Source organism: Wyeomyia smithii, chromosome 3, assembly GCF_029784165.1.
Source record: "Wyeomyia smithii strain HCP4-BCI-WySm-NY-G18 chromosome 3, ASM2978416v1, whole genome shotgun sequence".
NCBI classification, from domain to species: Eukaryota; Metazoa; Arthropoda; class Insecta; order Diptera; family Culicidae; genus Wyeomyia; species Wyeomyia smithii.
Genome location: NC_073696.1, coordinates 3271310 through 3293156, shown reverse-complemented (window position 1 = coordinate 3293156; position 21847 = coordinate 3271310). Strand labels below are relative to the sequence as shown.

The 21847-nt window shown below is 41.9% G+C and overlaps 4 protein-coding genes across 7 annotated transcripts in view; all 4 read right to left on the bottom strand.

Annotated features, from left to right (window-relative positions):
• Positions 1-21847, bottom strand: part of LOC129726404 (serine-rich adhesin for platelets) — a 294544-nt gene that overhangs the window by 251995 nt on the left and 20702 nt on the right. The window lies entirely within an intron of this gene.
• LOC129733291 (uncharacterized) lies at positions 1779-4821 on the bottom strand. The gene is made up of 2 exons (XM_055695060.1): positions 2096-4821; positions 1779-2034 (listed from the first exon to the last, which is right to left on the bottom strand). The coding sequence occupies exon 1, from the start codon at positions 4819-4821 to the stop codon at positions 2374-2376; it is 2448 nt and encodes an 815-aa protein (XP_055551035.1). The 3' UTR covers positions 1779-2034; positions 2096-2373.
• Positions 5017-8059, bottom strand: LOC129733278 (uncharacterized). The gene is made up of 2 exons (XM_055695031.1): positions 5334-8059; positions 5017-5272 (listed from the first exon to the last, which is right to left on the bottom strand). Exon 1 carries the CDS (start codon positions 8057-8059, stop codon positions 5612-5614), a length of 2448 nt encoding a protein of 815 aa, XP_055551006.1. The 3' UTR covers positions 5017-5272; positions 5334-5611.
• LOC129733274 (uncharacterized protein K02A2.6-like) lies at positions 9220-10467 on the bottom strand. The gene has a single exon (XM_055695023.1). The coding sequence runs from the start codon at positions 10465-10467 to the stop codon at positions 9220-9222; it is 1248 nt and encodes a 415-aa protein (XP_055550998.1).

Sequence of the window (21847 nt, the reverse complement as noted above, 5' to 3'; positions counted from 1 at the left end):
TTCAAAGATATGGTACCTGGCTTCCATCTTACCACCGTTGTGCGTACATACTGCAAAATTAACAGCAGCAATGGGCAAATTCCTATGGAGAGGGATGGTCGCTCGCGTCCCAATGATGCAGCTAGCTCGTAGCATAGAGAATGGCGGGTTAAAACTGCAACTACCGGCATTAAAATGCAAATCACTCCTTATCAACCGACATCTGCAAGAAATTGAATCACTTCCCTTCTACAGATCCCTCCTCTTCCACGTAAATCCTCACCCAACCATTTCAATGGATCTCCCTGATCTTAAACAAATACTGACAAACCTTAGGCATATTCCCCGCCAAATCCAACAGAGTCCCTCCACCGACCAAATTCATCAGCACTTCATCAACCAAACAGATTTACCGAGGGTAGAACAAAAACATCCAGGAAGTGGCTGGCCGCGCGCCTGGAGGAACATAGCAACGAGACGACTAACATCAGAACAGCGAACACAACTTTACCTACTGGTGAACGAAAAAATCGAACATCAGAAACTGTTATTTGTCATTCAACGGGCGGACGACGAGAACTGCACACACTGTGGCAACCGAAGTGCAGAAACTGTAATTCATAAATTCTGTGAATGCGATCGCGTAGGACCGGCTTGGACAATCCTACAGCAAAGAATAACAGCCATTCTAGGTGGATGGAGACATCTAAGTTTTCTGGACCTAGTCAAACCTGCATTAACAGGCATAAATGAACAACGAAGACTGAAAATACTAAAGCTCTTCAATGAATACATCTGTTTTATTAATCAATGTAATGGTAGAATTATTACTACAGAATTAGAGCTTCATCTGAATCTAGTGAACCCAAGCTAAATGATAATTTTAATGTACATAAACGACCTGACAAATAAAATCATTTTACAAAGAATATTCTGTCGTTAAGGAAAGTGGTCATAAATTACTAGTCAGATCAGTAGAAACCTGCATTTCAATTAAGGCTTGATAATGCGTTTTGGTGTCATATAGGGACAGAAGTTGTCGCACTCAGTTACGCAACATTTCATTACGCTGCTGTTGGGTGTTGTATATTGCAGGACGAAAGGAATATTCAGTTCGCGTTGAGAGATGAAGATGAATTCAAATTTACAACCGTTTTTTCCAATGCGTTCTAACTTTTTGAATGTATATTGACTTTTCAATTGAGTTAAAAATGTCTCCACAGAAGGACAATTTATTGTTCAATTTAATATCGGATATGATGCTAATCGGATATATTTCTCTGTAATTTACCAACAGTTTTGAAGCATCTTGAAGGTGGCTATCTATACTATAGTAATACGTAAAAATATGAAATTTGAGAATTTGGCGCTTACGTCAAAATGCCAGCCCACGGCAAAATAGTACAATAGTACAACGAATCCATCTTCAATTTTCTGCATTTGGGCGGGTGTTGCATGTGGATAATTTTCCAATCAATTGGTATAAGAACGAAGGAAATCGGTTGACATTTGAAAGTGGACAAATTCCGTGACGCTCTCGATGTTTTCGGTTTTCCAATTTTTACCCTTATGTATGTTGCCATAAGACGTAATTCTACGTCAAAAATAAATAACACTGTATGCTTGAAGGGCACTGTGAAGTTCTGTTAGCTACTTAGGAATCACCCAGCGCTGCTACTGTAAAACACGTCTGTTGCGAGTGGCAACAGACTGAGGGGGTTTCTTCCGTAATTTTAATATCAAAAACACGTAGTCTTACGATGTCTCGGGGATATTATAATTTTCCTGAAATAAATAGCATATTGTAGTACATTGTTGCCTATTTAAATCTGTTTAACTGTGTATCGTGTATAACCTAAATCTACATAAGTTTTCATTTTATTTCTATCTGATGTTTATTGGTGAAGATTTTAATTTTTAATAAGGTGATCATTAGGCTATTAAGTTTAGTTGTACTCACGTTTAGTCCCTCTTATAATTTTAACCGTATTTTTAGAATCAGATAACAGAGATTCTTCTAGGTTATGTTTAAGGTTGGCTATCTCTATAAGCACTCTATAATAACGATTTTTATATTAAGTATAGATGTAATATAATTTTAAGTAGGAATACTCACTAGGTAAGTTTAATCTAATTAGTTTTAAGTATTTAGATGTTTAATTTCACGCAAGTATTTAGGTAATAGTATTAGTAATAGTAATAGTAAGAACAATATATTTCGTGGTAGAGCTGCAAGCACACGTTATATCGGCTTTTAGATTGTTACTCTCTATTGTCACTTACCCAGCCGATGACAGACCTACCGTCTTGTCAGTCATCCGTCACAAGCGATCGTGTTAAATCGATCTCGCTCGATCAATCGAGGGGCACACTGGATCGTGAGTGCGCGGCCAGCTAGGGATGGCCAACACTCCCCCCGGGTAAACCATTCCTCTGGTAGGTTTGCTCCTCTCCGCATCGAACGTCCAGAACCGCCAGTTTAGTCACGGGTCGATTATAGATGCCACTTCTTGTTTTTACTGTAGCTGATCGGATACGACCGTCTTTGCTAGGGTGTGTAGCAATGACCCTACCTTTCGGCCAACAGTTTCTAGGCAGGTTGGGATCTACGATAACCACCACGTCGTCTAGAGCAATCGGCTTCGAATCGACGTACCATTTTGTCCGTTTGGTAATTTCAGGTAGGTAGTCGGATAACCAGCGCTTCCAGAACTGGTTGGCCAATGCTTGAGATGTACGCCAGTTTTGCTTGAGGAAAACTCCGCTGTCATCCAATAAGGTGAATGGCTTCGTGCCGTCGGAGGAACCCAACAGAAAATGGTTGGGCGTAAGTGCGGGTGACGATTCATTGTCGATTGGCACATACGTAAGCGGTCGAGAGTTAAGCGTCATTTCGACTTCCATGAGCAGGCTTCTCAGTACTTCTTCGGACAGTTTCCGTGAAGGGGAAATGGCAGTCAGGTTTTTCTTCACACTTCGAATTAGGCGCTCCCAACTACCACCCATATGAGCAGCCAGAGGCGGATTGAAATGCCAACTAGTCTCGGCGGTTACGAATTTTTTAATGACCTTGTCGTAATCAACTGTCTCATACAGCTTTTTGAGTTCTCGACTTGCACCAATAAAGTTGGTTCCCCGGTCGCTCCGAATGGTCCTGGGAGTTCCGCGTCGGCTCATAAAGTTTCGCAGCGCGATTATGCACGAATCGGTGCTCAGCGAGTTCACTAACTCAATGTGGATTGCTCGTGTTGTTTGACACACAACGATCATTCCCCACCTCTTCTCCGCTCTTCTTCCGATTACAACTTCCATGGGACCAAAGTAGTCCACCCCAACGTGGGTGAAGGGCAGTGTGTAGGCAGCAAGTCGTTCCTCTGGAAGGTCTGCCATGATTGGAGGTTGGGGGATCGCGGATTCATTTTTACATCGCTGGCAGCTCTTTCTTGCAGCCGTATACTGAACGCGAATGCGAGGAATCACGAATCGTTGACGCAGTTCGTTCACTATGGCTGCGTGGTTCTGATGGTGAAATTTTTCATGATAGTGGGTAATTATCAGGGTGGTCACAGGGTGTTTCGGGAGAATTACTGGGCTCTTAGTTTCTTCGGTGGCATAGTGACAGGCGGATATTCGACTGCGCATCCGCATCACTCCGCGATCGTCAATCCATGGTGACAATTTATAAAGTGGGCTGCTTCTCGGGAGTGTCTTTGTTTGGTCACTGCGATTATTGGTTAGTATGATCATCTCATCGGTGTAACCTTCTTGCTGAGCTAAACGGAACAGAAAACCTTCAGCTGCGTAGAGTTCATCTCTGGACAGTGGCCCTTTTAATTTGGGCTTTTTATTTTGCTTGCGTTTGCAGTTTGCGATAAAGCGCTGGGCGTAAGCTACCGCATTGCGTAGCCCACTCCAGCCCAGAAAGGCTGAGATAACGAGGGTGGTTTTAGGGGAGTAATGATGTGCCATGAAAGAAGGTCGCAGTTCATTGTCTGTATGCGTTGACTTCGAGGAATCCTTGGGCCATTCCTTTTCACTGAGGTAGAGAAATTCTGGGCCTCTAAACCATCTGGATTCTTGGGTCATATTTGGCTCCGTCTCCCACTTGGTGCCGTCATCTGCTACATTCAGTTTGGACGGCACCCAACGCCAATCAGGTGCTTCTGTGAGGTCGAGAATTTCGCTAACTCGACACGCCACAAACGTGCTATAACGACGGTGGTCTGAGTTAATCCAGCTGAGGACATCGCGAGAGTCAGTCCAGTAGGATTTGCAATGATCCTGAGTTGAAAGGGATTGTGTTACTGTTCGTGCTAGTCTAGCTCCTATAAGGGCGGCCTGCAATTCTAGTCGCGGGATGGAGTGATACCTCAAAGGAGCTACCCTGGTTTTTGCGGCAACTAAAGAGCAGCAGACACGGCCTTCGCGTTCAAATCGTAGAAACGAAGCGGCGGCTATTCCATTTTCGCTTGCATCTACGAAAAGATGCAGTTGTACTTCGCAGTCGCTGGGAATCGTCGAAGTACGAAGACACCGTGGGATTCTAACGCTTTCTACCTTAGGCAAGACTAGTAGCCATGTTCTCCATTTCTCGAACAAGGGATTGGGAATTTCTTCATCCCATTGTACGTTTGCACGCCAGACTTCTTGTAAAAGGACTTTCAAATACATGAGAAAGTGTGCGATTAACCCAAGAGGATCAAAAATCGTCATTAGGACCTGGAGCATTTGGCGCTTTGTGGGTCGACGACGGCCAGTGAGCAGATCAGGGTTATAACGATTCCATCCAATTTTGTACACAAATTCGTCCGATGATGTGCACCACCACATTCCTAGCACCATTTTTATCACCACTTGACTGTTGGTCGTTCGCAGACGACCTGCTACCGTACATAATTCGATTCGTTCGCGTAAACGAAAATTATAAAATGTTGCGAGTGGCAACAGACTGAGGGGGTTTCTTCCGTAATTTTAATATCAAAAACACGTAGTCTTACGATGTCTCGGGGATATTATAATTTTCCTGAAATAAATAGCATATTGTAGTACATTGTTGCCTATTTAAATCTGTTTAACTGTGTATCGTGTATAACCTAAATCTACATAAGTTTTCATTTTATTTCTATCTGATGTTTATTGGTGAAGATTTTAATTTTTAATAAGGTGATCATTAGGCTATTAAGTTTAGTTGTACTCACGTTTAGTCCCTCTTATAATTTTAACCGTATTTTTAGAATCAGATAACAGAGATTCTTCTAGGTTATGTTTAAGGTTGGCTATCTCTATAAGCACTCTATAATAACGATTTTTATATTAAGTATAGATGTAATATAATTTTAAGTAGGAATACTCACTAGGTAAGTTTAATCTAATTAGTTTTAAGTATTTAGATGTTTAATTTCACGCAAGTATTTAGGTAATAGTATTAGTAATAGTAATAGTAAGAACAATATATTTCGTGGTAGAGCTGCAAGCACACGTTATATCGGCTTTTAGATTGTTACTCTCTATTGTCACTTACCCAGCCGATGACAGACCTACCGTCTTGTCAGTCATCCGTCACAAGCGATCGTGTTAAATCGATCTCGCTCGATCAATCGAGGGGCACACTGGATCGTGAGTGCGCGGCCAGCTAGGGATGGCCAACACTCCCCCCGGGTAAACCATTCCTCTGGTAGGTTTGCTCCTCTCCGCATCGAACGTCCAGAACCGCCAGTTTAGTCACGGGTCGATTATAGATGCCACTTCTTGTTTTTACTGTAGCTGATCGGATACGACCGTCTTTGCTAGGGTGTGTAGCAATGACCCTACCTTTCGGCCAACAGTTTCTAGGCAGGTTGGGATCTACGATAACCACCACGTCGTCTAGAGCAATCGGCTTCGAATCGACGTACCATTTTGTCCGTTTGGTAATTTCAGGTAGGTAGTCGGATAACCAGCGCTTCCAGAACTGGTTGGCCAATGCTTGAGATGTACGCCAGTTTTGCTTGAGGAAAACTCCGCTGTCATCCAATAAGGTGAATGGCTTCGTGCCGTCGGAGGAACCCAACAGAAAATGGTTGGGCGTAAGTGCGGGTGACGATTCATTGTCGATTGGCACATACGTAAGCGGTCGAGAGTTAAGCGTCATTTCGACTTCCATGAGCAGGCTTCTCAGTACTTCTTCGGACAGTTTCCGTGAAGGGGAAATGGCAGTCAGGTTTTTCTTCACACTTCGAATTAGGCGCTCCCAACTACCACCCATATGAGCAGCCAGAGGCGGATTGAAATGCCAACTAGTCTCGGCGGTTACGAATTTTTTAATGACCTTGTCGTAATCAACTGTCTCATACAGCTTTTTGAGTTCTCGACTTGCACCAATAAAGTTGGTTCCCCGGTCGCTCCGAATGGTCCTGGGAGTTCCGCGTCGGCTCATAAAGTTTCGCAGCGCGATTATGCACGAATCGGTGCTCAGCGAGTTCACTAACTCAATGTGGATTGCTCGTGTTGTTTGACACACAACGATCATTCCCCACCTCTTCTCCGCTCTTCTTCCGATTACAACTTCCATGGGACCAAAGTAGTCCACCCCAACGTGGGTGAAGGGCAGTGTGTAGGCAGCAAGTCGTTCCTCTGGAAGGTCTGCCATGATTGGAGGTTGGGGGATCGCGGATTCATTTTTACATCGCTGGCAGCTCTTTCTTGCAGCCGTATACTGAACGCGAATGCGAGGAATCACGAATCGTTGACGCAGTTCGTTCACTATGGCTGCGTGGTTCTGATGGTGAAATTTTTCATGATAGTGGGTAATTATCAGGGTGGTCACAGGGTGTTTCGGGAGAATTACTGGGCTCTTAGTTTCTTCGGTGGCATAGTGACAGGCGGATATTCGACTGCGCATCCGCATCACTCCGCGATCGTCAATCCATGGTGACAATTTATAAAGTGGGCTGCTTCTCGGGAGTGTCTTTGTTTGGTCACTGCGATTATTGGTTAGTATGATCATCTCATCGGTGTAACCTTCTTGCTGAGCTAAACGGAACAGAAAACCTTCAGCTGCGTAGAGTTCATCTCTGGACAGTGGCCCTTTTAATTTGGGCTTTTTATTTTGCTTGCGTTTGCAGTTTGCGATAAAGCGCTGGGCGTAAGCTACCGCATTGCGTAGCCCACTCCAGCCCAGAAAGGCTGAGATAACGAGGGTGGTTTTAGGGGAGTAATGATGTGCCATGAAAGAAGGTCGCAGTTCATTGTCTGTATGCGTTGACTTCGAGGAATCCTTGGGCCATTCCTTTTCACTGAGGTAGAGAAATTCTGGGCCTCTAAACCATCTGGATTCTTGGGTCATATTTGGCTCCGTCTCCCACTTGGTGCCGTCATCTGCTACATTCAGTTTGGACGGCACCCAACGCCAATCAGGTGCTTCTGTGAGGTCGAGAATTTCGCTAACTCGACACGCCACAAACGTGCTATAACGACGGTGGTCTGAGTTAATCCAGCTGAGGACATCGCGAGAGTCAGTCCAGTAGGATTTGCAATGATCCTGAGTTGAAAGGGATTGTGTTACTGTTCGTGCTAGTCTAGCTCCTATAAGGGCGGCCTGCAATTCTAGTCGCGGGATGGAGTGATACCTCAAAGGAGCTACCCTGGTTTTTGCGGCAACTAAAGAGCAGCAGACACGGCCTTCGCGTTCAAATCGTAGAAACGAAGCGGCGGCTATTCCATTTTCGCTTGCATCTACGAAAAGATGCAGTTGTACTTCGCAGTCGCTGGGAATCGTCGAAGTACGAAGACACCGTGGGATTCTAACGCTTTCTACCTTAGGCAAGACTAGTAGCCATGTTCTCCATTTCTCGAACAAGGGATTGGGAATTTCTTCATCCCATTGTACGTTTGCACGCCAGACTTCTTGTAAAAGGACTTTCAAATACATGAGAAAGTGTGCGATTAACCCAAGAGGATCAAAAATCGTCATTAGGACCTGGAGCATTTGGCGCTTTGTGGGTCGACGACGGCCAGTGAGCAGATCAGGGTTATAACGATTCCATCCAATTTTGTACACAAATTCGTCCGATGATGTGCACCACCACATTCCTAGCACCATTTTTATCACCACTTGACTGTTGGTCGTTCGCAGACGACCTGCTACCGTACATAATTCGATTCGTTCGCGTAAACGAAAATTATAAAATGTTGCGAGTGGCAACAGACTGAGGGGGTTTCTTCCGTAATTTTAATATCAAAAACACGTAGTCTTACGATGTCTCGGGGATATTATAATTTTCCTGAAATAAATAGCATATTGTAGTACATTGTTGCCTATTTAAATCTGTTTAACTGTGTATCGTGTATAACCTAAATCTACATAAGTTTTCATTTTATTTCTATCTGATGTTTATTGGTGAAGATTTTAATTTTTAATAAGGTGATCATTAGGCTATTAAGTTTAGTTGTACTCACGTTTAGTCCCTCTTATAATTTTAACCGTATTTTTAGAATCAGATAACAGAGATTCTTCTAGGTTATGTTTAAGGTTGGCTATCTCTATAAGCACTCTATAATAACGATTTTTATATTAAGTATAGATGTAATATAATTTTAAGTAGGAATACTCACTAGGTAAGTTTAATCTAATTAGTTTTAAGTATTTAGATGTTTAATTTCACGCAAGTATTTAGGTAATAGTATTAGTAATAGTAATAGTAAGAACAATATATTTCGTGGTAGAGCTGCAAGCACACGTTATATCGGCTTTTAGATTGTTACTCTCTATTGTCACTTACCCAGCCGATGACAGACCTACCGTCTTGTCAGTCATCCGTCACAAGCGATCGTGTTAAATCGATCTCGCTCGATCAATCGAGGGGCACACTGGATCGTGAGTGCGCGGCCAGCTAGGGATGGCCAACAACGTCTTACCTTGGTGACCGATGAAGATATAGAATGGCCCGTGTCACGGTGGCTCGCGTAGCTCATGGTCAGCTGAGCAGAGTACAATCACATCCAGCGTTCCACAATATCGAACTAGCGGGAGTTCAGCACATATTACACTGTGGTTTGTTCAGCCCACACATCCCCCTTCCTCACAATAGACTGTTGCGCCACAATTTTAAAATTTTTATTAATACCGCCACAATTTTATTAATTTTTATTATATAAACCAGGTATGAACTAAATGATTTTTATTACTAACCCTTTTAATATCGTTGCGTATGCTCTAGCGGATTATTATTATTTATATATATTTTTTTTTTCTTTTTTTTTTCACTGATTAGTGTAATTCATAGATGAAGGAGCCTTTCTCTTACGGAGCGCTCGCGATGTCGTTGCGGTCTCTGTCATGTCTGTGATTTTGATCGGTTCTGTGAAAGTCTGGCGAGGTTGACCGGTGTCTTCGGATTTGCTGCTGTTGCGCCAAACGGATATCTTTCTAGTCTGGGAGACATGCCGTTTTAACACATGTCCGTCATCATTGTTCAGAGTTGAGTTGCCGGTTTTTTCATCCATCACTTTATATCGTATTGGATTGAAACGAGAATCGACTTTTGCACGTGTGTGTCGCTCAATAATGACCATATCTCCGGGCTTAACCGTGCATTTTCGTGCGCCACGTCTGGCGTCTTCGCGAAGTTTACTCGAAAGCTTTGATTCCCGGTCAGATTTCTCCAAAATATCTTCGTCAAACGATGCTTTTCTGTGCCGTAGAAGAGCAAGACTACGTTTTACTCTTCGACCAAGCATGATTTCCTCGGGTGGCACCTTAGTTACGCCATGCACCGCAGCGTTATACGCATTGATTGCTCGTTGTAACTCTTTTAGGTAGTTCGTATTTTCGATTGATGCTGCTATCATTGCTTTATTGATAATTTTCATACACGATTCTACCAACCCGTTTTGTTGCGGGAATAAAGGAGTAGAGTAGATCGTGTTGATTCCTCGCTGGGCGCAGAAAGTTTTATAATCGTCCCCACTGAATGGTGGTCCATTATCGGTTTTTATACACTTAGGATAACCTTCTTTCTCGAAAATCTCTTCAAGTACCTTCCTGGTATACTCGAAACTGGTAGACTTCACAGGTCTGGCAAAAACGTACCGATAATCCACAATTACTAGGATTAAAATACCACCGAACTTGACGTAAGGACCATTAAAGTCCATGGCTATTGTTTCCCAAACAGTTTTAGGTATAAAAATTCGTTCCATCGGGGTTCGTTTTTCTGGTTTTCCGTTGATGGCACACGTTCTACATCCTTCAACCCATTTTTCTACGTCTTTCGAGATTCCGGGCCACCATATACGCTGCCTTACGATGCTCTTCATTTTGGCTGTTGAAGGGTGACCTATATGAGCAACTTCCAAAGCCTTTGTTCGGAGTGATTTAGGTATCACAGCACATCCTGTCTTGATTAAAATGCCATCTTCTACTGTCAAGTCCTTCTCTACCGCCTGATACCTTCTCACATCTTTAGACCAGTTTGCTGAAGATAAAGCATTCGACACGTTTTGAAGCATTTCGTCAGTTGCGGTGGCCTCTCTGATGTCCTGTTTTGTGAGGAATTCCACTCTGTTCGCCTGTAGATGCGCGATCTCCCACGGGCTTGCATCCTCATCAAATGGAGCATCTTCGCCACAGTACAGCCTTGAGGAGGAGTCTGCAATATTGTCTCTCCCACGAACATATTCTACATCGTAATTATACGGGCTCAAACGAAGCGCCCATCCGTCGGCTCGGGTTAGTGCCCGTTTTGAATCTTCTCTAGACCGATTTAAAATGAACGCCACGCCTTGCGCGTCTGTACGTAGAGTGAAATTCCTACCGAGCAGAAAAAATGAAAAATGTTCTACGCCCATACTGCACTAAGTGCTTCGCGCTGATTCTGGGGATATTTCCGCTCAGTCGTAGTCAAGGTTTTTGAAGCGAAGCTGATTATTCGTGGAGAGTGTTTGTTACTTTCTTGTATTAATACGGCTCCCAAGGCTACCGGTGATGCATCGGTATAAAGAATCGTTCTGTCTTTCCCAGAAAAATAACCTAGGGCAATTGTGCATTCTACGATTTGCTGTCGAATCAGATTGAATGCTTTCTTTTGCTTCTGTCCCCAAGACCATGTTTTTGATGTTGTAGCGGCCCACAGAGCGCTCGAATTGTTTGTAAAGTTCTGTAAGTATGGACTTACAAACGAAGCCAGTCCCAGAAAGCTTCTCAGCTCCGAAAGAGTGGATGGTTCTCGAAAGTTACGGATGCTGCTGATCTTTTCGTCCTCTATATGGAAACCTTTAACGTCTAGCTCGTGACCTAGGAACTTAATTCTAGTTTTGTCGAACTCACATTTCCCGGTGTTGAGAGTCAAGTTATTTTCTTTCAGCACCTTTGCCACAGATTTATGAAGCTCTTCCAGTGTCTGTGCGAATATTAGAATGTCGTCTATGTAGACGATGATATTGCCTACGTCCTTCAATATACGCGTCATCTCGCGTTGAAGTGCCTCAGGAGCACAGTTCACTCCGAACATCAGGCGGGTAAACCTGTACATCCCATCTTCCGTTAAAAATGTTGTTAAGTCCCTAGATTCCTTTGAAAGTTCAAGATGGTGAAACGCGTTACTGAGATCAAGTTTCGAGAAAAACTTGGCTCCATAGAGTTTAACCTTCATTTCCTCGACAAGCGGAAGACGAAAATACTCTCGATTAATAGCTCTGTTTGGAGCCCTCATGTTCACCACGAGCCTGAAATCGTTTTTTCCTTTCGGAACAGCAGACATTCCGCTGATCCAGCTGGGCGCCGAGGTAACTCTCTCGATTATTCCACGCGATTCCATCTCATGTAGCCTTTGTCGAGCTGCTTCCCTGTATGCAGCTGGTACATTATAGTACGCGTTTTTTACCGGGGCGATCGCTTTATTTACACTAAACTTGATCGTGACTCCAGGCATTTATGGAAGCTTGTTGTTCTCGTTGTTGTCATCTAAGATTTCGCAATTATTGACAGCTGACCCAACCTGTAGTATTCTTAAATCATTCGCTGTTGAACGGCCTAAGAGCGACCTACGACCTTTGCATATAACATAGAACGTAGCCTCAACTGATGGTTTGATAGCGTTCATTTCAGATATTTTGGCTTTGAACGAGCATTCGACAATCATTGGGTCTGTAGAACCATACGCGTGTATCCCCCTGCTGGGCATTTCAACCATCTTAATCTTCGCTTTGCCTGAGTTAAGCTCACGCTTCAAGCATTCCCAATCCTGTCCGCAAACGATATTCACGTCAGCGCCAGAGTCAATTAAAAACTGGATCGAGCTCGATGATCCCAAACTACATTCTATCAAGACGTCATCCAAAGAGAGTACATTAACAAAATACGAATTTTTTCAATGGTATCATTTGTTTAATTCAACAACAGCCTTAATTTGATCTATTTCTTTAGTACCTGTTGAGTTACTTCCTGTGTCTCAACATCGGAAAGTTTACTCTCTAGATCGTCTTGCTTAAATTGGATAGCACGTCTATTCCGGCATGCCACCGCAAAGTGACCACGCTTATGACAACTGTTGCAATTTTTCTGAAGAGCCGGACAAATGCCGTTCCTGTGACTCATCAAATTACATTTCGTACAACGAGAGCGTCGACCTTGTACTATCACGTTCACTCAAACTCCTGCGCTTCCTGTTGCATTCATGGTTTGCGGTTCGGGTCGAGGTGTTTCGGTTGGTTACTTCGAATATATTTGCTTCTGCAGTGGAAGTTTCCGCTTCATATGCTTCGTCGCGCGTTGCAGCTTGTACTATGAAGTTCGCTTCATATCCATACGTTCTGGCTGTTTTAACAATTGCCTTGTTCCTCAACCCTTTCAGAAGCTGTGCCCGCACGAAACGGTCCTGATCTTCAGGGCTATAATTGCACAATCTCAAAAACGCCTCATGTTCGGCCGCCGTATCCGTCATAGCGCGGAAATAATCGGTTATGTTTGTTATGAAAAGTTTGTAGCAATTTCCGTCCTCCGATCTTGGAGGGCATAATTTGGCTGCACGAACGATCTCTTGCAAGTCGGGTCCCATAGACAGAAACAGCAGTTGCGTCCTCCTTGAGGGGTCGTTGGCGTTGCTCAACGAGGCGACAATCTCAAAATTGTCAATATATCGGTTCCACTCCTCCCACATTTTATTTGCGGGAACACCACAAGGGAACGGTTTGATATTATCCCAACGAATAGTTGTTGGAGTTACTTCGGTACTGATCGATGTGCGTGGGAACGTTGTTTCAGTCCGAAAACGCGATGACGAAGGCAAGTCGTAAGAATGCAATCGTGTTATGGCCGTACTCATGTCTGCTAAAACTTTTTCCATACGCTCCATCCGATCGTTTGATGATTCCGGATGCACTTCAACTGGTCGTTCGATAGTTTCTGGTGGATTCTTTTTTTGGTACCAACCTCTCCTGCGCACCTTGCGGTTTAAACACGACAGGTTACAGTGGGCTGGCCATGTAGCACGGATGGCGGGAGGGCGACCGGCAAAGATAATATTTAGCAGAGAACCGGATAGAGGCCGTCGACATCGGGGCAGTTCTCGCAAGCGCTGGGTGTGTGCTGTCGACGAGGATGCCAGAGCAGCGGGTGTAAGAGGAGACTGGAGAGTAGCAGCCCAAGACCAATTTTTGTGGAGATTCTGGATTCTGGCATAGGATCTCAACGATCTGTCACCATAAAAGTAAAGTAAGTAGACCAGCATCAATGTTTAGCTAATCTTTTGCAGTTTTCATAAAAATAATAGTTTATAAAAATGCGTTTTTTGAGATAATCATTTGTAAATTTCTTTTAATAAATGGACAAAACTTGCCGATTTTTCATGGATTTACCTTCGCACGCACTGACGAAACTACCCATGCACTATCAATCAGAGTAACCCATGAGTCAGCAAAAAAGAAAATTCACAGCTCATTCAGTCAAACTCTAACCGTTACGGCGAAAACTGTGAAGCTACTCCGTTCAGAAACGTGCGCTTTCAAAGAACGGTACCCCGCCGCGTCGAGAACGGACATCGTGTTGCACTTTGTGGACGCCGACTACATCCGTTCCGGCATCTACAACATCTTGGCACTGTTGGGCAACAATAAGAGCATCGAAAGAAAGCTCGGTTCTAGACGGCCGACGACCCTGAGTGACAAGAAGCTCCGAAAGATGCTGAAGAGGTCTTCCTCTGAGGGAAAGTGGCTACATCGCCGCGTGCGCTTGGCCGGGAGGTCAGTACAACCAGCCAAACAGTGAAAAAGTACCTGGCGAACATGGACATACATGTCAGGAAGCGGCAGTCCCGTCCAGAGCCTGACGAAGTCATTTTCAATTGACAATTATCAGGTTATAGTGACACTTTAACCCGTCGCTTTCGATTGAAAAGCTTCTGTATCATTCTCAAGCACTTCGTGAGTCACATGAAAGCTACCCAAGCAGCACCTGCAACATATTTCGAAATGATACTAATCAATATTTGTTGTTTTAAAAGTTTTTTAACGCTGCAAGGAACTTTTCCAGTTGTACTAATGAAGTTAAGAAGAATTGAGTAACGTTATGTTATTTGCATGTTGCACTCTCGTTATTCATCACTAGTTAGGCGGTATCCATAAATTACGTAACGCTCATAGAAGGGTTAGATATGGGGGGTTGGGGGTGAAAAAATCGGGTTTTTTGCGTTAGGTTAGTGTTTTGCAACCTGGCAACATCTGCATATTTCAAGATTCTTTTAAATAACGATAATGTCACATGATGTGGCATACGGCTGTTTCACAGATATTTTCTTTCAAGGAATGCAACTGAGCAATTATAAAGGCTAGCAACATCGCTTTATGTCATATTTTTGCTAAAAATATCACACAGCAAATGGCCATCTTGAATGTAACTGTATAATGTTGAGTTTCGCTCTAATAACAATACACTTACACTGAACATTAGTTTCCGAGCTACCCCTGCCCCAACACATTTTTCACAATTTGGCGTTTAATAAATACTACCCTTACTCCAAAACATTTTTCACAGTATGGCGTATATTTGAAGACACTCCACAAGAGGCGCGTGAATAAATAAGAAGTAAAAATATTTGATGCACGATAAACTTTTGATCACATGTGAAATTACGAAGAATAAGTGCAGAAAAATTCAATTCATTTGAAGGATGCAGCTTTTCTATAATATTATAAGATACCTGCAACTTCGCGATAGAAACACTGAAGAGCAATGTGAGTGAGTGTGAACGAAGTTTAATTTTGCTGCTCCTCTCTTCACAATAGTGTAACAGTTGTCAATACTGAATGTGATTTCTAATAAGAATGTTCGTTGCATGTAGGCTCCACATCTTGCGCTTTTTCAGTTACTTACAAGTTGATTAAAAGTAACGGATGCAATTCTTCACAATTTTTGAATGCTGCACTGACTGTTGGGTTAACTTTATTGTAACAATGCGTGCTGGGGTGGCCTTGCGCATTCCGTTTCGAGTAACTCGAACAAAACTAAATGATCGCTGTTGGGCGTTACGTTTCGTTTTTCGTATTTTTTTCGACTTTGTGGGTTAGATGAGCCGGAGGACAAATGACAATGACAGCTCCTTTTGAGCTTAAAGCAAAACTGGCAGTAGGTGACGTACTCGAAAATAGTGAAAATCACTCGAATCCAGCTGCGCAATGCCTCCCCTGCTTGGGTACTCGAAAGCTCTTGATTTGATTTTTCAATCAAAAACGGAGATTATCACCGTCACTCTCACATGACGATTCTGAATTGAAAATTACAATGAGTACTGTCGGAGACAGGGTGATTCACGTACTTCACGCATGTATAGGGCAGAGAGAGAAAAAAAATCGTGACGGTATGAAACGGAGGACACCAACACCAGTTTTACAATCCGAAGTGGCAGCGGCAGTGATCAACAGTGAAAAAAAATTCCGAAATATCGGAACTTGCGTTGCGTGACGTATTTATTTACAACCCAGTGCGATAGCATAGGCGCGTCTAAGGCCTGCTTGCGGTATTACAAAACTATCATCGAACGACGCGATGCAGTGCTAGTTTCAATTGAGACGCTGAAGGAAAGGAAAGATTCTCTCTCCGTCACTCTCTCCGTCAATTGAAATAGTCATCAGTTTTATTTGAAATGATCCGAGGAACAACAGACGGGAAAGAGATAAAGAAGGTATTCGATGACAGTAGCCGAAAGGAATCAAGTAAAGATGAAACTGTTCGAATCAAAATGACAGCGCGAAATATCCAGTTTCATTGTTTTGTTTCGAAAATGCAGAGCCCGTCCCGTCCCGTCCACCGGTCTCGGAGCTGCAGACAATGATACAGCGGCAGCGGCTGAATAAGATGGTCAAGTCGATTTTCCCGGTAAATCGCGACGTGGCGGTGGTGACGGACGACGAGATCTATTTCACCCTGGATAGCAATGACTGGCAGGGCACTTCGTATTTAACTTCCCCCATGAAGGAAGTGAGCTCCGAGGTGAAGTTCATTTCACACACCAAGTTTCCCAAGAAGATGCTACTGCAGCTGACAATTATCGAGAAGGAGATGTCAAAGCCTCTCTTCTTTCGCTCCAGACTGGCCATGAACGGGAAATTCATAGTCCGAAATGCCTACCGGAAGTAGCGTCGTTCTCATTCTGCTTTGTGCTGTGTTTCTGCCGCTCGCCGAAAAATAATACACTTGCTACAAAGATCACAGCTGAGCGAAACAAAAGTGATGAATCACACTACTGAGAATACGCACACTGCTGAAAAAATTTGATAACATTCGAATTTGGTGTGCAGTTTTTTAGAGTCTGTGTGCAGATTTTTATTAATTCGCAGATTTTCAATAGTTTCTGCAGATTTTTGTCAGAGTTTCCTTATATTTGGGCAGACTTTCTCAAAATGTATGCCGGTTTTTGCAAACTTTTGCTTGCCCACGCAAAATTTTTTTGAATCTTGGCTAGATTTTTTCCAGATTTCAGGTAATTTTTTTCGGTTTTTCGAACAGTTGCAGACATTTTTCAAAAACATCTGGCATCTTTGGTTTCGAGATACAATGCAAACTACGCAATTTACTTTCTTACCTACATTTTTCTCTCATTTGATATTTGCCTAAGAGCCAACCAGTAAAATCACTGCAGTGAACTCTATTGTGTAGTTATTGAGCGTATTGTCCTTTCGTGTGAGAAAGATCACACCAGTTTATTGTCTATCTGGAGAGATGTTTCAGATTCAACCGCAGTGTTTTTTTGCAAGCTATTCAGATACATATAATTCGCTGCTCTATTCAAACAAGTGCGTCGCTCTGCCCACCAGCGTGAGAGTAGTTGTTTGCGCATTGAAAGATATTCTCCTACAGACTAATGATTCTCGGAGGAGAAATGACAAGCCTGCTTGTCAGTGTTGCCAATAATATTGAGCATGAGCATGAGCATGAGCATGATTGACCGCCCGCGGTTGCTACTCCGTTATTGCCAGATCAGCTGTAATTACACAGAGAACCAATGGGCGATGTTTGGGACTAACATTCATCCTCAATGTGTAAAAACTGGTGATCTTATCTTTATGTTAGGCAATACCAGCGCCGGCCGCATCCGAATGCAGGTCAAAGAAGGAGTGTGTATGGGAATATGTTGACGTGATACTCGCTTATTGGAAGCCGAGAACACCTCTGCACTTCCACGAGAAATCACTGGGATGTTGGAGAAAAGGGTAGGGTTTGCAGCAGCTTTCGTTTTGGTAAACGATGCGCTGAATTCGGGTACCGGGTTCATAGCAAATATCGCGCCTACAAGTTCATATTAACCTCCGCGAAAATTATTACGCGATTCGAACTCGTTCTGTTTGATATACCACCGAAAAAATGGCACGCGAGAATACCGGAACTGCGATTAAATTAATACAGACTAAAATATTCGAACATTCCCTCAACAAATCATCATGCAACTACCGAAGAGAGTCTCCCATTGGTGTATCTCAGCCGACTACACAATGTTACGAGAGCTACGAAAGCTCTATCCACGTTAACGTCTCGACACTTCTATTGTTTCCTCCAAGAGGTTATACCGAAGACTACATCGCGTTGATAATCTATCTGTAGAAAACACGAACTCATGGAAGGTATCGACGTGACATTCGGACATCTGTTTATGAAGTCCTTATACAACTACCGAAACGTATCTCCCATTGATTTATCTCAGCTGACTACACGATTTTACGAAAACTATTGGAGTTGAGTCCACGTTAACGTCTCGCTACTTCTATCGTTTCTTCGTGAAGGACCCTCTTTATACCGAAAATTATAACGGTAGATATTCGGTCACCCGGAGATATGGCTTTCTGCTTGCAGGTCGACTAACGACATTCGTCTGTTCTTAAAAAGCGATTCACTACACTCTGTAAACCCTTAGATGTGCTTAACTAACCCGAGCCGAAGACGCGTTTACACCGGAGCGTTATGCACGGCAGCACTATTCCCTTCTACCGACGCAGACGCGCAGGGACACGGTGTTTCGCACCGGTTCTCTCTTATAATAAATAAACTAAGATACCTACTGGCAAAGTTTCATGCCTCCAAAGCCTAAAAACTAGGAAAAATGCAAATATGCATATCAAACCAAACAAAGTGCTAAGTTTATTAACAAAATGCCAAAACAATCGCAATCAAAATTTAGTTGTCGTGGACTATCGTCAGCCCGACCAAAACGGTTACAGTATAATTAAATAAAAATTGTTTATGTGTATTACAATTGTCCAAAAGCTAGAAAAGTCATAAAATAAAAGCATAGAACTAAGTGAAATGTCTGTAACCAACCAGTTAGGGCATGGTAGACGATGGGATCAAATACTTGTCGAGCGTGATATTGAATTTTCAAACTATTTTTAAACTATATTGTAAAACTGCCTATTTGGTTTTGTAAGAGTGTCATGCATTCACAGCTCATTTTTCAAAAGCCAAACTAATTATAAAACAAGCCCAACAAGAGTCATCAGATTGAATTTAAGTTCGTAGTCTTTTTATTATAGCTGGCAACCCCGGGTCACTGGTCTACACCAAATAAAAACAAAAAAAAAGATTTTTGTTGCTATGTTTCTAGCCCCCGCGTGGCAAACGTCCATCGCGGATGAAACTTTGAACAGATTTTCAGTACTAAGGAAAAAATATACTTAGCTTATTAACATAAATATGCATTAAGGAAATTCCATGATCTCAATAATCCGGCAAAAGATTTATCCTGCTTTATCTGTGTCCAGTGAACACTGTTCTCTTCTGATAGTTATTTTCCCGTTTCTTTTTACGCCGGTCAAAGTCCAACGAAGTCGTTTTTTTTTTTCTCCACAAAACGCACATTCGAGAATAATCAAGGCCAATTAACGTATTTAACACCAACTTTTCATGTTTTTTTCACTGTTTTCACACGCAATAATTAAGAAAACTTAGCGATTAGCAACGCGTTGCACGTACTCCCACGATATACTTTGCGTATCACTGACCAGAGAAACAAAAATGACCGCACCAAACTTTGTTTCTCTATTTCAAGATATTGATTAACCACAACTCCGGGCAGGAATAAACTAAATAATCCACCAATGAAAATGGCATTTATACCACTTTTTTCTAAAAAAATTTTAATATCCAAACTGACAGAAAAAAAAAACCCGTCCGTTCCTGTCAGTGTTGCCAATAATATTGAATAAACAAAGTACCTAATATCAAGGGTGTTCTGAAGGCTAAAATCAATTCGTTCAGTGATGGTTGCCCATTAAGTCGCAAAATTTTCCTCAATTCCGGATTACTCTTGCCTTTAAAAAAAAAAAAAATAAATAAATAAATAAAAAGAATCTGCAATATTCATCATACGTAACTTGATAAACATTCCTAATGTTGATTGTTAGTACCATTTACAACGACCAAAACCAATACCTTGAAACTTCAAACTGCACAAAATTGTAGCTAAACTTAGAGAAAATCTGCTAAAATTACTCAACAAAAGGCAAGTTTTGTAAGCAGAAACAATGTAAACGAAAAACATCGATAGTTTTTGCAGCAGAGAAGACTGTCACTATATCAGAAATTTGGATGATTTTTGGTTTCTCTTGTCATCCCGATCAGAAGAGCATACCTAAATATTACAAAATTCTATCAACGCAAGATACAAATAACATATTTTGATACAATTTTGTATTTTTCCATATAATTTTTGATATGTGTTTGATACTAGTAGAATCATTTCTGTTATAATTTCTGTTATTTTAACACCTAACGGGATTTAATTGAAAACACAACCTGTAAGGTTTTTCCCGTAACAAACTAACAACTTCTGTTACGTTTTTGTTTTTTCTTTCTGATCGGGATACCCTGTGCTAGGGTTGCATGGGTAAACTGCTCAAGTAAGCGTCATCTGGATTTCAGTTTTGTATATCGCTAGAGAAACAAGTCTGCCACCAATCTAAAACTTTTAATTGTGTTTTAACAAAAAAAAAAAAATAGCATTGATAAGTAGATGGGCCAAAAAGGGTTTTGAGAGTGCTGCAGTATCCTCTCTCAACACAATATATTAATAACATGCCCAAAAATGCTATGCTTTTAATTCTGGTGGTTAATTTTAAAAATGTATCATATGTATTTTTATGTTCTACAGTCGTAAAATAAAGATTTAATTTTCTAGCTAAGAAACTATTACAAACTCACTTTTTCTATTGTTTAATCTTGCAAACGTTAGAATAAAAAAAATCACAGGAAGGTTGTGTGCAAAGCCACGACCGCAAGGTTGAAGTAGAATACTTTTACAAGAAAGATAACCCGGCTGCTTGCGTGTCAGTCATTTTTCCTAGTAAATAAATGTTGACCGCTCATTGGCAGTATTGACAAAACGGTGTGCAATTCGGCTAACATCCATACGATGTGAATTATATCGTACTCGTTGGTGATGCAAATGGTTTTAAATTCAATAAAACAACACGGAAGCACAAGTGAGGATGAAAAGGACGACGAGACAATTGTTACGTGCGGCAATATAATAATATAACGAAAATATTTTAATATTCATGGTAATCTCACAATCCACTTTCCTATTTTTTCTCATCAAATCCAAAATGAAATCTAAATCTTATCTTTATTAATAATACTCCTAATCAAAGAGCTAAATATCATTTTTTTAAATGTAAAGGTTTATGACAGAAGGAAACAGTCACACGTTTTGATCATTGGGTTTCGCAGTACAACAAATAAATTCTTGTAGCATCAAATATTCTTCGTGAAAAAGTCAAACTTGATGCAATGGCCTTACGATCGCTCACCTGTCGCCAGTAACCACCAAGCTACAACACACTTTCGAAAGTAAGAAGAAACACAGTTCAGTAATAATACACTGGTTCGTGAACATGCCACAGGTTCAAATTGGATATTGGATATTAGCCAAATTCTCAATTACTCTGGATATTAGCCAAAATTGTTTCACGTTTGCTGCCTTCCCAAATGCATTTTTTGACAATCGGCTTCCGTAGGGACCTTGTTTAGGGTGTACACAAATCTAATCTCGTGTTTTCTCGATTTTGGTAAAAATGGCATGTTAGCCAATTTTTGAATTATGGGCAGGACTAGTAAAAAGACAATTTCCACGTGTTGTAACGTGCTGGAGCACGAAATCTATGTCTGTGATAGAGAACCTTCACGTTCACGAGGCATGACTGGAGAAACGCGTCTAATAATGCGGTAAAACTTTTCATGTCTTTTTGTGCAAATTATTGTACTCAGACTAAAACCTGTTTTGAATTGGATGAATTTTTAGGCAATAAACGTTAACCGATTGTTATTCAAAGTTGGTCATGCTGATCGCAGCCTTTGCGCTGCCCCTACAGTGGGGAGTTTACTAAATAAAGTAAAAATCAGACAACT

Coding starts and splice junctions, on each gene's coding strand:
- LOC129733291 (XM_055695060.1), bottom strand. CDS start 4,821: ATGGTGCTAGGAATGTGGTGGTGCACATCATCGGACGAATTTGTGTAC.
- LOC129733278 (XM_055695031.1), bottom strand. CDS start 8,059: ATGGTGCTAGGAATGTGGTGGTGCACATCATCGGACGAATTTGTGTAC.
- LOC129733274 (XM_055695023.1), bottom strand. CDS start 10,467: ATGCTTCAAAACGTGTCGAATGCTTTATCTTCAGCAAACTGGTCTAAA.